The sequence below is a fragment of the Nilaparvata lugens genome, chromosome 7 (genome assembly GCF_014356525.2).
Source record: "Nilaparvata lugens isolate BPH chromosome 7, ASM1435652v1, whole genome shotgun sequence".
NCBI lineage: Eukaryota > Metazoa > Arthropoda > Insecta > Hemiptera > Delphacidae > Nilaparvata > Nilaparvata lugens.
The window spans coordinates 19,775,497-19,788,960 of NC_052510.1; the positions used below are offsets into that span (position 1 = coordinate 19,775,497).

General features: G+C 33.6%; 2 protein-coding genes and 1 long non-coding RNA gene across 3 annotated transcripts in view; 1 reads left to right on the forward strand and 2 right to left on the reverse strand.

Annotated features, from left to right (window-relative positions):
- LOC111052276 (lon protease homolog 2, peroxisomal) overlaps window positions 1–8,747 on the reverse strand; it is a 41,114-nt gene extending 32,367 nt beyond the window's left edge. Inside the window, exons 1-5 of the mRNA XM_022338905.2 lie at window positions 8,500–8,747; window positions 6,568–6,670; window positions 1,470–1,650; window positions 758–864; window positions 369–522 (exon numbers count right to left, since the gene is read on the reverse strand). Of these exons, the coding sequence (XP_022194597.2) occupies window positions 369–522; window positions 758–864; window positions 1,470–1,650; window positions 6,568–6,670; window positions 8,500–8,600 (646 nt within the window). The 5' untranslated portion in view covers window positions 8,601–8,747. The remainder of the gene's footprint in view (window positions 1–368; window positions 523–757; window positions 865–1,469; window positions 1,651–6,567; window positions 6,671–8,499) is intronic.
- A 1,404-nt stretch (window positions 8,748–10,151) lies between these two features.
- On the forward strand, window positions 10,152–11,634 carry LOC120352304. The gene is made up of 2 exons (XR_005571761.1): window positions 10,152–10,349; window positions 10,938–11,634. It is a non-coding gene; the product is annotated as an uncharacterized LOC120352304 (long non-coding RNA).
- Window positions 10,487–12,611, reverse strand: LOC120352303. Its single transcript, XM_039432293.1, has 2 exons — window positions 12,214–12,611; window positions 10,487–10,719 (listed from the first exon to the last, which is right to left on the reverse strand). The coding sequence occupies exons 1-2, from the start codon at window positions 12,454–12,456 to the stop codon at window positions 10,603–10,605; spliced, it is 360 nt and encodes a 119-aa protein (XP_039288227.1). The 5' UTR covers window positions 12,457–12,611; the 3' UTR covers window positions 10,487–10,602.
- Window positions 12,612–13,464: the final 853 nt, after the last annotated feature.

Consider the following 13,464-nt stretch of genomic DNA (forward strand, 5'->3'; position numbering starts at 1 on the left):
CAATGTTTTTATTTACCCATACCAATGTATCTATAATCGATCTATATTTTACTATATGAGTATCTAATCATTTCTCTTCCACTTTGATCTAAGCTCATTATCATTATTAGCATTTTTATCTAGGCTTATAGATATTTTTTCAGGTTTAAGCTGAAATTTATTTTACATTGTATATAATTGTGATTTTATGAGAGTAATAATGGGGCCTCCCTCGTGCTGTCACATATTGAACCTTTTCAATAAATAATTTAATAAATAAATTACTAGTATCAAAAGAATAAAAATAAACAAGCGGTAATTTTTCATAATGAGATGACAATAGAAAAACAAAATGATTATTGATAAAATAATAGTAACAAATACTCTACCTCCAAAATTACTTTTCAAAAGTGAAATAACTTTTTTCATACGCTCTTTTGTTCCTAATGTTTCCAATAGATCAAGTTTTTCAGCCTGTGACAGAGGGACTAGTGATGCACACATATCCACAAAAAAACTGGGAGTAAGTCTCTTCAAACCATTCTGGAAAAAACAAAGATTCTAATAGAAAGATATTACATAAAAATTTAGTGGAGAAAACTGAAAGTATTTCTCAACTATGAAGATAGGGTATATTCTAAAGACAAGAATTGACATTATATCTCAGTACATATCAGTGCACTAACACATACTCTATAAGTTGTACCAGCAATCCGCAACGAAAAGCTAAACTAGAAAAATCTTGAGAAATAAAAGAATATAAGTGGAGTTTGCATACCTTCATAGCAAGTAAACTGGCTGAATTTGTGCAGGATTGTAAGACATCCAGCACCAAACTTTCTAATTCATTTTGGAATTGGTTGAGATCGTTAACATCCCCATAATCTGAAAAAGAAACATACCTTTCTATACACTTGTATTCTTGTTAATAACTCTGTTAATAATCATTATACAAGGAATGCTTCGGCGATAAGAGTTAATCAATGTAGTTACTCTCACACTTTGAATGTGTTTATAGAATATGGCTTTAGGCTCTTCAAGTTACCGAATGTTTTTAGAAATAGTGATATTGTTTCAAGAAAAATTTGAAAGCTTCACTTGTTGACATATCTCCATACAATAAGGAAGAATTGTTAATGAATTAATGATATTATTTGTGAAGCCTATGCTGTTATTTACTTTTCTTTTCTGTATTTGACTTAATTCATTTTTAAATGTTATTCACCAATAAGTTGAATGTATTTGAATCTATAAGTCAGTGTACAGTACAGTCAGGTTACAGTATAATCCTAAATACAAAAAAATTGTAAAAGTCCAATAATACCTAAGCGACGACTCAACGTCGACTATAGCCTATAGTCGATAATATACAGCACGGTAGTCTTGGCTTATGAATTGAACCTTTACAATATGTCCTACATTCGAAAGTGCAAAAAACATTGATAACTTACAACACTCATCATAATAGAGAAAAGCTTCGACATACTAACCGTCTTCAATTTGTTGGTGAATAGGTGATACAATGGCAACTGGGTAGGGCTCTTCCATCACGAATTTTTCAATTCGAAACCTGCTTCGACACACAAAGGATATTGTAGCCATAGACTGTGGACCAAAAGTGACACGAGTCACAAGAGTTTCAGTGCCAATATCACTCATGAGGTTCGATGGCTGAAAAATATCAATAATTGTTATTTTCATTAATTTATTCAAAAAATGGATCGGTATTATAGGATTAGGCTTAGTAATATTAATTAATAATACTTGAATTCTTCGTCGTTGACTGGGAAAACCAGATATACGTTACTGTGTCAAGAAATCTTGGGGTACCTTCCATTAGGTATGGAAGTGGATCTCATAGGAGTATGAAGGTTCATCCTCCAGTTTTACAAGTGAAAAAATGGGCCGTTCCACCAGCTGCTCCTTTATCATGCGTTGCAACATATTTGTTTTAGCATTCTTCACAGACTTGGGGAGCTGATTGAATAATTTATGTGCTGCTATGTGGAAGCCATGTAGGCGTGTAGGAGATATGTTTATAGCTATAAACAGCAAGGATCGGAAAAGATGGCACAAAGAATCATGGAAAATTTGTAAATATATTGTAAACTAGTTGGGTACCCGTGCTTCACTACGGGAATTTAAAGATGAGATTATTTTTGTATAATATAATATAAAATATATTTTTTATAGCAAGGCCATGGCTGCATACAAACATAGAGCAACAGAGGAACCAATACAACAGAAGCTGAATAAATTGGTAGCATTTCTATCACCTCACAATAAACATCAATTCAACTACCATATGTTTGGAGAGATCGATCGTTAGAGGCGTTTTCGAGATCCGTCAGACATACATACATATCCACAAACACACATATTCAAACAGAAATTGCTTGCTTGGTATAATTGACTTCAATGACTATGATTTCATTGACCGAGCGAAGTGAGGTCTAAGATTCAAGTCGACGGTTTGGCATTTCTCTTAATGTTTATATGTTGCGCATTTACGGCAAAACGCGGTACAATAATAGATTTTCATGAAATTTGACAGGTATGTTCCTTTTTAAATTTTGCGTCGTCGTATATACAAGGTTTTTGGAAATTTTGCATTTTAAGGATAATATAAAAGGAAAAAGGAGCCTCCTTCATACACCAATATTGGATTAAAAATCAGACTATAGAGTTATTCATCATAAATCAGTTGTCTAGTGGACTATAATACTACCCGTTCAAAAACATCGAACATCTTGAAAATATATCTTTCCATCAACGTTAGTAGACAGTTGACTATAATACTACCCGTTCAAAAACATCGAACATCTTGAAAATGTATCTTTCATCAACGTTGTAGACAGTTGCAGCCAGACCTGATAACAGCGCTCACACTTACATTCCGGGACGACACGTCACGGTACGATAGGACAGAAAGCTCTATGTTTATTTAGGATTTTTTCTAGACATTTTAAATTTATAAATTATTTATTATTTATTTTTGAGAAAATATAACAAAAGGTCAATGTAACTTACTGAGCGCGAGGTCTACTGTTCACAGAAGTACTAGTTTAATGAGAGCTTTTTTAACATAATATTAGCAACGGGTATAAAAAGCAAAAATCTATCGTGGCGCACTCACACTACTTTCCTTGCCGTTAAGAAAATTGATCACCTGACGCTAGTGTTCACGCGCATCTCAAGTCTACTATTCAAAGATCTGAGCAGCTGGTGACAGGACAATAATGCTGGAGACACACGAGATCTACTATCTCTTCATAATGAATGAATATCGGGGGACCGAGCTTTGCTCTGGAGTGTAAAAGCATAGAACATTTGTAATGAAAGATTGAATTTATAGTTTATGTTTATTTATTCATTTTCTCAGTCGTACAATTATTTTTACAGTTATATGAGGAGGCACAACAGGCTTATGCCCAAAACTGTCCCTTTTCAAATTCACACTACAGTCCAAATCAAAATCTAGGTTAAGCTAATATCACTCATCAAAATAACAATTCATTCACACTTCAAAAATTCAAACATATACTATGTTTGCTACAATATTTATTAATATACTATGTACCTTACTATTCTACACTAACAGCATCTAGTTACTGTTTTGGACTTTCTGAAGTAAACATGTTTTCTAAAAAAAGGGAAATAAACGAAAATAAGTTTTGCTGAACTTTTCTTCTCGTGAGATCAACTGGATGGTCCCACACATGCACACGTTCACTCTCTTCCATTACTGTATATCGAAAGACGACAAAATTTCCAACTGTTTTTCCGAGGACGTATTTATCCTTTTAATGTCCTTCAGCGAGTTATCCCAGGGTTGAGACCTAGTGCAATCGAATTTTCATATCCTAAACCTACTTTGTTCCAAATTTCGTGAGAATCGTTAGAGCCGTTTTCGAGATCCGGTCACATACAGATAATTATATAAACATATAAACAGAAATTGCTCGTTTGATAGTATAGGATTTGATAGAATCAACAGTAATTACAATCACATTTTCTCGAATTTCGAGCTTATTTTCGATCCTAAGTGAAAATGTTACTGAACATTAATTTATTGTAGATTTTCATGTTCAATCTTTTCCACTTGAAATTTTTTGTATATATTGTATCTGAAGCCTGATAATTGGAAATCTAAAATCAAACTTTGCATACATGGGGCAGAGCTCCTGAAATTTTTACAGGTATGGGACTTGTGGCAGTTGATAGAGCTTATCAATTAAAATTTTAGTTATAAATTCGATCAAAATCGTTGGAGCCGTTTTCGAGAAAATCGCGAAAACCCCTGTTTTTGACAACATTTTCGCCATTTTTGCCGCCATCTTGGATTGCATTTGATCGAAATTGTTCGTGTCGTATCTTTATATTATTGAAAGGACCTTAAGCTCCAAATTTCAAGTCATTCCGTTAATTGGGAGATGAGATATCGTGCACACAGACACACATACATTCATACACACACATACAGACCAATACCCAAAAACCACTTTTTTGGACTCGGGGGACCTTGAAATGCATAGAAATTTAGAAATTGGGGTAGGCTACCTTAATTTTTTTTAGGAAAGCAAATCGAAACTAATAACAGCAGGCATAAAAAGCAAAAAATGGCAATCATAATTATTTTGAAATCGAAACAGTAGCTATCATCTGAACTAATGTCAAAAAATGGCAATCATAATTTTGAAATCGAAACAGTAGCTATCATCTTATCTTCATCTGAACTAATGTCAAAAAATGGCAATCATAATTTTGAAATCGAAACAGTAGCTATCATCTTATCTTCATCTGATCTAATGTCAAGAAATGATAGTATGATTCACATCAATGTGTCAGCATTGTTTGAATGGGGAGCATTGATGCTATTTATGAGGAATACTGACAGTTTCAAGTGAATATTAACGAACTGTTATGCATATTCTCCAATAGCTAAACTGTCGGTCCCGGCTGAAGTTTGACAGTTGTAAGGCCCATTGAAGGCTTAAATTATATATTCAGGCGGTGGGACTTTCCCACCAACAAAAGCCATACGAATTTACTTTTTTTCCAATATTTTTATTGAAAGCTAACTTTTATTTTCTTTGATAACACAACTAATGTTTGGGAATAATTGATTCATGAGAAAAGCGCCTTACTTCTATGGAAGATATTTTTACATTAGGAAAAGCAACAACAGCTATTTGGCCGTTTTAATAAATAACCCCTTTCTTTCGTCAAGTTAAATTCTGGCCGAGTTTCCTCATTTTTTGCACACAGATTCTACAACGGACACTAACTTCTGAAGTTTTAAAAATACCTTCCATTTATCATACTGAATAATCAAAATTTCATCGAAATTGATTAAGCAGTTTGAGCGATCTGTCAGATATACAAACAAAATTAGTCTTGGCAGAAAAGGATCAATTGATAGAAGCAACTCATAAAATTTTGATTTATGGAACATAAAAATTATATATACTCCCAGGAATAGAAATAAAAATATTTATTCTTATATTTATAAAACTGAGTGACCTTTTTAATATTATTCAACACGACATATGTCGAAAATAATGTCATTATCAAGTGGAAAATAGATAATAATTTATAATATTCCCACGAATAGCTCTGATTGAAGTAGCAGTGCCCAATCAATTTTTCCGCGATAAATGCATTTTAATCTTTAACTTGGTGCCAACCTAACAAAGTCAACTCAACTTAATGCCAACCTGACAAAATTATTAATTTAGTTACCAGTTAACAACTGTTTCGAAGAGGTACTCTATCTAGATTATAGTTCTATATTAACATCTGGTATGGACATTTCAATAAATTATAATTGAAAGATTGGAACTTTAAACCCTTAAAAACCACCCTTAGAGTTAAAATTTCGCGAAAAGATTTCTTAGTAAGCACCTAGGACTTATAAGGAAGCTATATATCAAGTTTTGTTGCAATCCGTCTAGTAGTTTTCCAGAAATCGTGATCAGTGAGTGAATGAGTCAGTGACATAAGAATTTTATAAGTATAGAAGAGGATTGAGTTTGTAAATTTTGTTATTTCAAAGATTTTTTTAGTAACTTCTATCCACAAACTACCTCAATTGAAAGGCTTTTGTTCATTTTATGAATGTCAATAAAGCTATTATTATTAATTATGTGGATACCCAGTCATACTACGGAATATCATTATTTAAATTCCCTGCACCTACAGTTTGTGGTTGGTTATGCACATTGCTCTTTTTCTTCAGACAGTCTTTGTATTTTACATATATTAATAAGCAATAATAAATATATTGGCCGAATATGTCAGGATTTTCAGTTTTTTGAAGACTGGCATTGTTCAAGGCGGTCCGAGTTGATAATCCTGATTACATTTTTTATTCAGTTAAGGCGGTAGAAGAATTTCCCCAAATAAAATTCCATAGGATGGCAGTGCAACAGTGAATGAAATGCTGTCAGTAGATATTCCATTATCACAACATAACTCAATTTGTGATAGATGAAGTAAACTTCAGAATTTTATGCAAGTCTGAGTTTAAATATGTTCCAATATCAAGCTGATATAAATGATCAAGATTATAGAGAATTACTAACTCACCTCCAACACGTCATGATCTTTTCCTTCACTTTTGATAAAAACAAATCCCACTTTATTCTTTAGATTACCACCCATTAATAATACTTTCTTCATTAAGTTTACACTGCAAAAAAAGAAAACAAAAGTTTATTGTAAATTAAATAGGCTACTAGAATTAAGTTATACCTATAATGCAGTAACTAAATTAAACAAGCCTACATACCGACTCAAAACTTCTTGAAAATAAAAATAAGTTAATTAACGTGTCTTGTTCAATTTTAAATCAAAATAATTGCATCATGATTGAAACCTATCTACTTTAATTACTAATCAATTATTGTGTTGAGTTTTCTTTATAGAAAAACTCAAACATAAATAGCCCTACAATGCATAGTGACTCCAAATGGAATCATCTCAGTTTTCAGTGCCTTTCATTCAATAGGTTATATGAATCCAAATGGAATCATTATACATCACAAGACTAGCTTTATTTATGTCTCATTACAAGTAGTTCCTTTGGAACACACAGATAGCAGCATATACGACACTTTCAGACGGACTCCATCTGAAGTGTCATGGCCTTCAGAGTATGGGACGATCACACTTTTGAAAAATTTGTAAAAAATTAACTATTAGCTCATTTTCAATGAAAAAAATATAAATAGATCAATTATTATTTCAGGTTTTTAAATAAAATAAGTATAAAATGGAGAAAAATTCTGTTCTATGTCCACACAATAAAATGTTCATGATCTTTTTGGAGTCATTGCGCGGAAGGGACCTATGGACCTAACCTCTAACATAACCTATATCCCTAGTTTTGGCTCATGTTTATGCGGTTTTCGGGCGTGTGATCGTTATTGCATTGTTGTTTAGGATTAAATTCAAATTTATTTCTATTTATCTTATGCATCTCTTGAAGGATGGATGAAGAAATCGTGTAGCCTAATGATGGTAGTTGACAAGAAGTTACCGAAGAAACATTATTTGCTCTTCCTATTCCATCAGACAGTTAGGATGAAGATTAGGAATGAGAATAAGCTATCTCTACCAGGTGTTCAGTGGTCTAATATCAGGGTAATGATAAGGACTTAGTGATTATATATAAAAAATGTTTTCATTTCTATTCCACAATTTACAACAATACAAGATTCTACAATAGGCTACGTACATAGAGAAAGCTTGTATATATATAAAATATTTTTATTTTTATTCCACAACTGACGACAAGATTTCACATTAGGCTAGTTGATAAGAACTGAGTGCTTGTATATAAGGACTATTCTACATCTGACTTGACCAGACATGATTGATTCCACACCAGTACAGAGAACTTGTTAGAACGTGAGTAAAAGTTGAACATTTTTATTTTTTTGAACATACCTACAAAATACCGGTTACATTTCTATCGTTATTCGAATTTCATGATAATTTCTTCATAATTTTATTCTAAATGTGAAATTTCAGAATGCATTCTATTAGGCTATATAGAAAAGCCTATTCCTATTATTTTCAAAGATTTTACCTGCAATAGTGATAATAATTTATTGCCATTTCTTATGAAAGACTAATAAAAAATATCAGCATAATTTCACTAATTACCTATATATTTATTGTAATATAATAATTATGTTTATTTCAAAGATCAAAATAAGTCATAAGCCAAAAGTCCTTTTTATAAGCATCAAATAATTATGTGTTTGTAGTATGAATGCTTCCCATGATGAAACTTGTTACTCAATGCATGATGACTCTATTTTGGAGTCATAACTTAAAATGCCCAAACAGTAATTATGAAAAATGTTAGGATTTTTTTATTATTTTTATCGTTATCAGCAATGAACTATGAGTTCAATGATATTTTTTCCCAACATATTTGAAAAGTCATGCATTGCAGGAATAGGCTAAATAGAAATTATTTATTCAAGAAATAAAGTTTTGAAATCTACTTACTTGCTTTCTCCAGAAATGTTTATTGTCGCACTACGACCAGGTAAATAGATGTCACTTCTTATTGCTACAACTGGTAGTTTTAGTTTTTTATCATTTGCCATTCTATAAAAAACAATTTACAATTAACCTATTATAAAAGTTTAATCAATCATTCCAAACTATTGAGAGAAAGTGGTTATCTAGACCTAGACGTGCCTAGACGAGGACGACGACAACTCGACCTCGACATTACTATGCCAAAGCCTGATAAATAGCTGAGTAATCCACAGCCAGAGCAATCAGGATTTAGTTTTAAATATATACGAAATATCAACTTCTATCAATGAATTTTCATAGAAAAAATACTGAATTATCATTTTGATTTATCTGTAACTGAATTTGTTATTTTATATTGTTATTATTTGATTGGTAGTGGAACGTTAAAAAGTGTGTCAACGACAAGCGTTACAATGGCAGTGAAGAAAGATATAGTGAGGTCCACGTTATAATGGTAGAGGATAAAATTAGAAGAACAGCGCTGTCTATTCTCTGCCTTAATAATTAATAATATTTCTACATTGTTAAACACAGATTTGGCATCGTTGATAAATTTCTTTTAACACGGCTCTTCCTCAAAGACGGAGAGGTCCGATGCTCTATCCTCCACTAATCTCTCCCACTACCTAGCAGCATTCTCCTTCTTTTGTGTCTGTGTGGGAGAGCTTTGTAACGCATCGCTCCCCTCCACTGGCAATGTTCCAAAGTGATATGTTTGTGTATGTTATGGAGATGTGTTCATCTTAAGAACCTGAAGCGAAATGACACGGCGCATCCAATTGTGCGCAGGATGTCCGTCTGTGACTATGCTACAAACTGTGGAGGGAGAATTGGGTTTCTCCTCTTCATGTTAAAAGTAATTTATCTCGCACATTAATAATAATTATCATTTCCTTGATAAAATAATTAATTTAATGTCAAATTAATCAAGGATATATATTTTTTCATGATCTGATTCAAGTTATTTGGTAGTTATTCTATTCCAATTTCTTTAAAAAATAACAGAAAAATAGAAATCCTTTTTAAAATAAGTGATTTCATGTAAATAATTCTAAAATAACCTTTCAATATTATTTATACCGGTACGAGTGGGTCTAACCTTTATGTGTAGGCTAAAGAAGCATGGATGAAGTCTATATAGGATAGTTAGTTATCAACTTTTAGGTTTTCATTTCAGGTATTTTAATTCGTGATTCTCTTTCGGTGATGTCTAAAAATTATTCAATTGTTCCAAAAAATACATTTTTAATCAATTATACGACTTTTGTACTCAAGTACTTTGATAAAATGAAGAATAAAATGGCGGCTGGGAATTGTTTGTTTACTTTTGTACAGTCACTGTCAAAAGTAGAAATAAAATATTTTGTCAAACTGACAACATTGCAAAGCGAGAGAGAGATAGCGCTATCTGTTTTGTTGTATGATAGAAAAGGACAGCAACAGTATTCTCAATCGTACACTGCCATTATAACGTGGACCTCACTATAGTACCCTGGCGCAAAAATCCGCCATCTTGTTAGGAAGCGTCGCATTGTAATAGTATTGATTGGAGGTTCGGATCACTTTAATGATCCGGATCAATTGATCTCATTCACTGCCACGAGGTAATCAGAAAACCAGGATTGGAACTTCCTATAGTTGGCATAGGAGGTTGGCATGACTGCCTTGGTCTGAATGGTATTGTCACAATAAGCTCTATAAAAATTGTTGAAATTATTATCAGTTAATTATTTTCTAGAGGTGTTAAATTTCACTCATATCAGTAACCAAACATAATTGTTCATAAGTGTTCTTACCAGTGACGTGCGTGAACTGTGAGTATTCGCGGAATGATCCATATTCAAATTCAAACAATTTGTTAGGTTAAAGGCGCGTTTACACCGGAGTTTGAAACACGAGTTGCAAACAGAAGTTGCAAACATCTCTAAAAACGCGCATTTTTTGACGAAACATTTCGCTGTTGCAAACAGTTTTTCAGTGTTTGCAACAGAAATTTTTGTTTCCACCTGAAGTCGGTAAAGATCAAAGGGAGTTGCAAACTTTTGTTTGCAACACTAGTTTCGGTCACTATGTGCCGTTGAAACACGAAACAGAAACATTTCCCCTGCCAATGCAGTGAGGGAAGTTCCATTTTAGGTTATACTCTTCAGCGTGATGTAGCCACTCATCTTCTGTAGAGGGAAGCTGCAATCAGATGGAAGAAATTAATTATCTAGTACAACCAGTACAGTATAGCATTGTATATTATTTATATTTATAGCCTGTATTCGCTACATTTTCCCGTCGTAGTAAATTGTGAAAACAATAAGCTTGAATAGCGTAATGCTGGCCACATTTTTCACTAAATTTTTAGCGAGTGAATTTTTAACTATCATACTATTAAGATACCCTCTTTTTTCCAGGATGGAACAGAAGTAGACGAAGCAGCTACTTTTGAAACCAGTGCAATTCCCCAAACAAGTGATGGAAATATTTCCTCGTGTGAGAAAATTTTGTCTGAAATCACCCCCTCCACTAGTAATTACCGTAAGCCCTGCAAACGTAAAAGGAACCCTGAGGCCCACGAAGCATATGAAGTTATGAAAAAACTTCAATAACGGATGAAACAAAAAGATGACTGTGATGTATTCGCTGAAAATGTTGCTTGTCAGCTGCGTCAAATCACCGATATTCGATCCCAAATGATAGCAAAACATAGAATAAATCAGGTTTTGTTCGAAATTGGAATGTCTCAATTCGACATTTCTTATAACCCGCCATCAAATGGATCTTCTAGGCCTTCAAGCGCTGGTCTGGACCACCAGTTTAAACCAATAGCCGACACGCTCGCAGTCGTCAACAATCTGGACAATGGTGATGACCCCGCAAAAAATACCTATACAGCATTACAGTAATTTTGTTTGTTGTTTTTGGCCCTTTTCAGTTTTTTTTATTGACCTATGTTATACTTTTTTTTATTTTTAAACTTTAAGTGGAGCCAAGTAGGCCTGCATTCGTTTCTAAATGTTTGATAGACTCTAATATTGAACTTGTGGTTATGTAACCTGTAACGTATTAAATAAATGTTAACGATAATAAAGATATTGTCAGTGATTAGTTCTCAAAATATGAGTTATTTAAAAACTAAATATCCCTAATTACCTTTACGTTATCTCCCAACAAACCTATCTGAAGCAGATTAGTTCCTTATGGTTGTATTATAAAGTTAGGGGAACGATGTTTGCACATGCTCACTAGCACAAATGGAGTTTTTACGAAAACAACAAATATTTTAATTCTGCATTTTTTAAGACTCAGCTTAATGCTATCGTGAGGTTAGGTTAGGTTAGACTATGTAAACCACTTTTACCTGGTAAATAAACCACTTTTACCGGCCTGCCACTTACTACTTAAATGCGCCAACTTGGTCACCTAACTTTATAATACAAGCATTAGCGTCTAGTATCAGAGCAGCACACACTTCTGGTACAAATAAAGCGAAATACCAGTAGTAGATTTATTGCTTAAAATTATAAAAATATATTTGCCATAAAATACCCTAGGACCTTTTAGGGGCGAGAGCGGGGGGTTCTTAAACAGGTTCTGAGTGTTAACAACAATATTTTATATTATATTATTTAAAAATGGCTGTCGAAATAACAAATATAGGCTATGTATAGTCTACTTATAACGTCTTACCTTTATGTTATCCTTCAGAAGATCTATTAAAGCCTCGCACACCTCAGGTACAAACAAAGATATGGTTGATTTTGATATCTTGAACAGGTAACTCAAGCTTTTGTATGAATCTCCGGTAGCTAAAAAACGCAAGGTTACGGCTAGTTTTTCCGTTACAGAAATAGCCTTTCGGTAATTCGTATCCATTTTCGAAATTTTGTGACCAATCATTAAAGTTATATATTCAAAATCCTCACTGGTCATTCTTACAAAGTTTTTAAAACTTCTGTCCGTTTTCAGTTCACCTGATAGAGGGTCGACATCATCTCTATTTAAATCGTCCAACAGGTCGTTTCCACTGTACGTAGCTCTGGAATTCAGAGACGGCCTCACCCAGTATCGTCTCGGCCTACGTTGCTTTGACAACGTAGAGTTGCTTTGCTACGTTGCTTTGACACACGCCGCCGCGGCTAAAATGACATCCTTGACACTTGACATCCTCGGAAGGACTGATCCCAGGAACCAGAACATAGGCGAGTCATAATCAAGGTTGAAAACATTTTCATGAAACATGGAAATAAAACCATGAAATAAAAGTTGCAAACTTTTATTTGAAACTACTGTTTGCAACTGCTGTTTGCAATAAAAGTTTGCAACTTTTTGTTTGAAACTTCGGTGTAAACGCGGCTTAACACATCATCTCAGTTTTTGTCAGTGTTTCGATTGTTGGTTCCTGTCAATTACAACCAGCTGTGTTTTGGGTATAGGAGCAGAACAACAACTAACTGTTTACCGGTTCGGTTTCTGATTATCTAGCCTAAGGAACAAGAATCTTATCTGTTATCTTCTTTCCACTCAGACAACATTAGCCGGCTTGCGTGAGCAACAGTAGCGTCCTATGGTTGCCATGACAACCCACCGTAGTACTTATCAGCTTCTCTATTCTAGCTCGCAATAAGTCTTCTAAATGGCTGGCGATTTTTGAATCCTACTTCTTCCTTCCACAACAATTTATTCAGGAGCTTCCTCTGCCTGCCTTGACTGCTCTCTCGGCAAATATCTTCTACATTCCTTCCAGTATTATCCTACTCTCTATAATCCCTACCAATCTCATAGAAAATGACGACACGCTGTAGACTCGAGAAGTTGATTCAAGGTGTTCAATCTGATTTGAAAAATTTGAAAGATGACTTATATAATGAAACAGTAATAGATTTGGCCGTAAGCATTAGAGGAACTCTCTCAGTTTTTGCGGAGAAATATTCCAGTGAG

Bases quoted from the DNA above. Each gene is read 5' to 3' on its own strand.
- LOC120352303 (XM_039432293.1), bottom strand. From the start codon at position 12,456: ATGACCAGTGAGGATTTTGAATATATAACTTTAATGATTGGTCACAAA. The intron at 10,720-12,213 runs GTAAGACGTTAT...ATCTGATTGCAG, and splicing joins TTCTGAAGGATAACATAAAG to CTTCCCTCTACAGAAGATGA.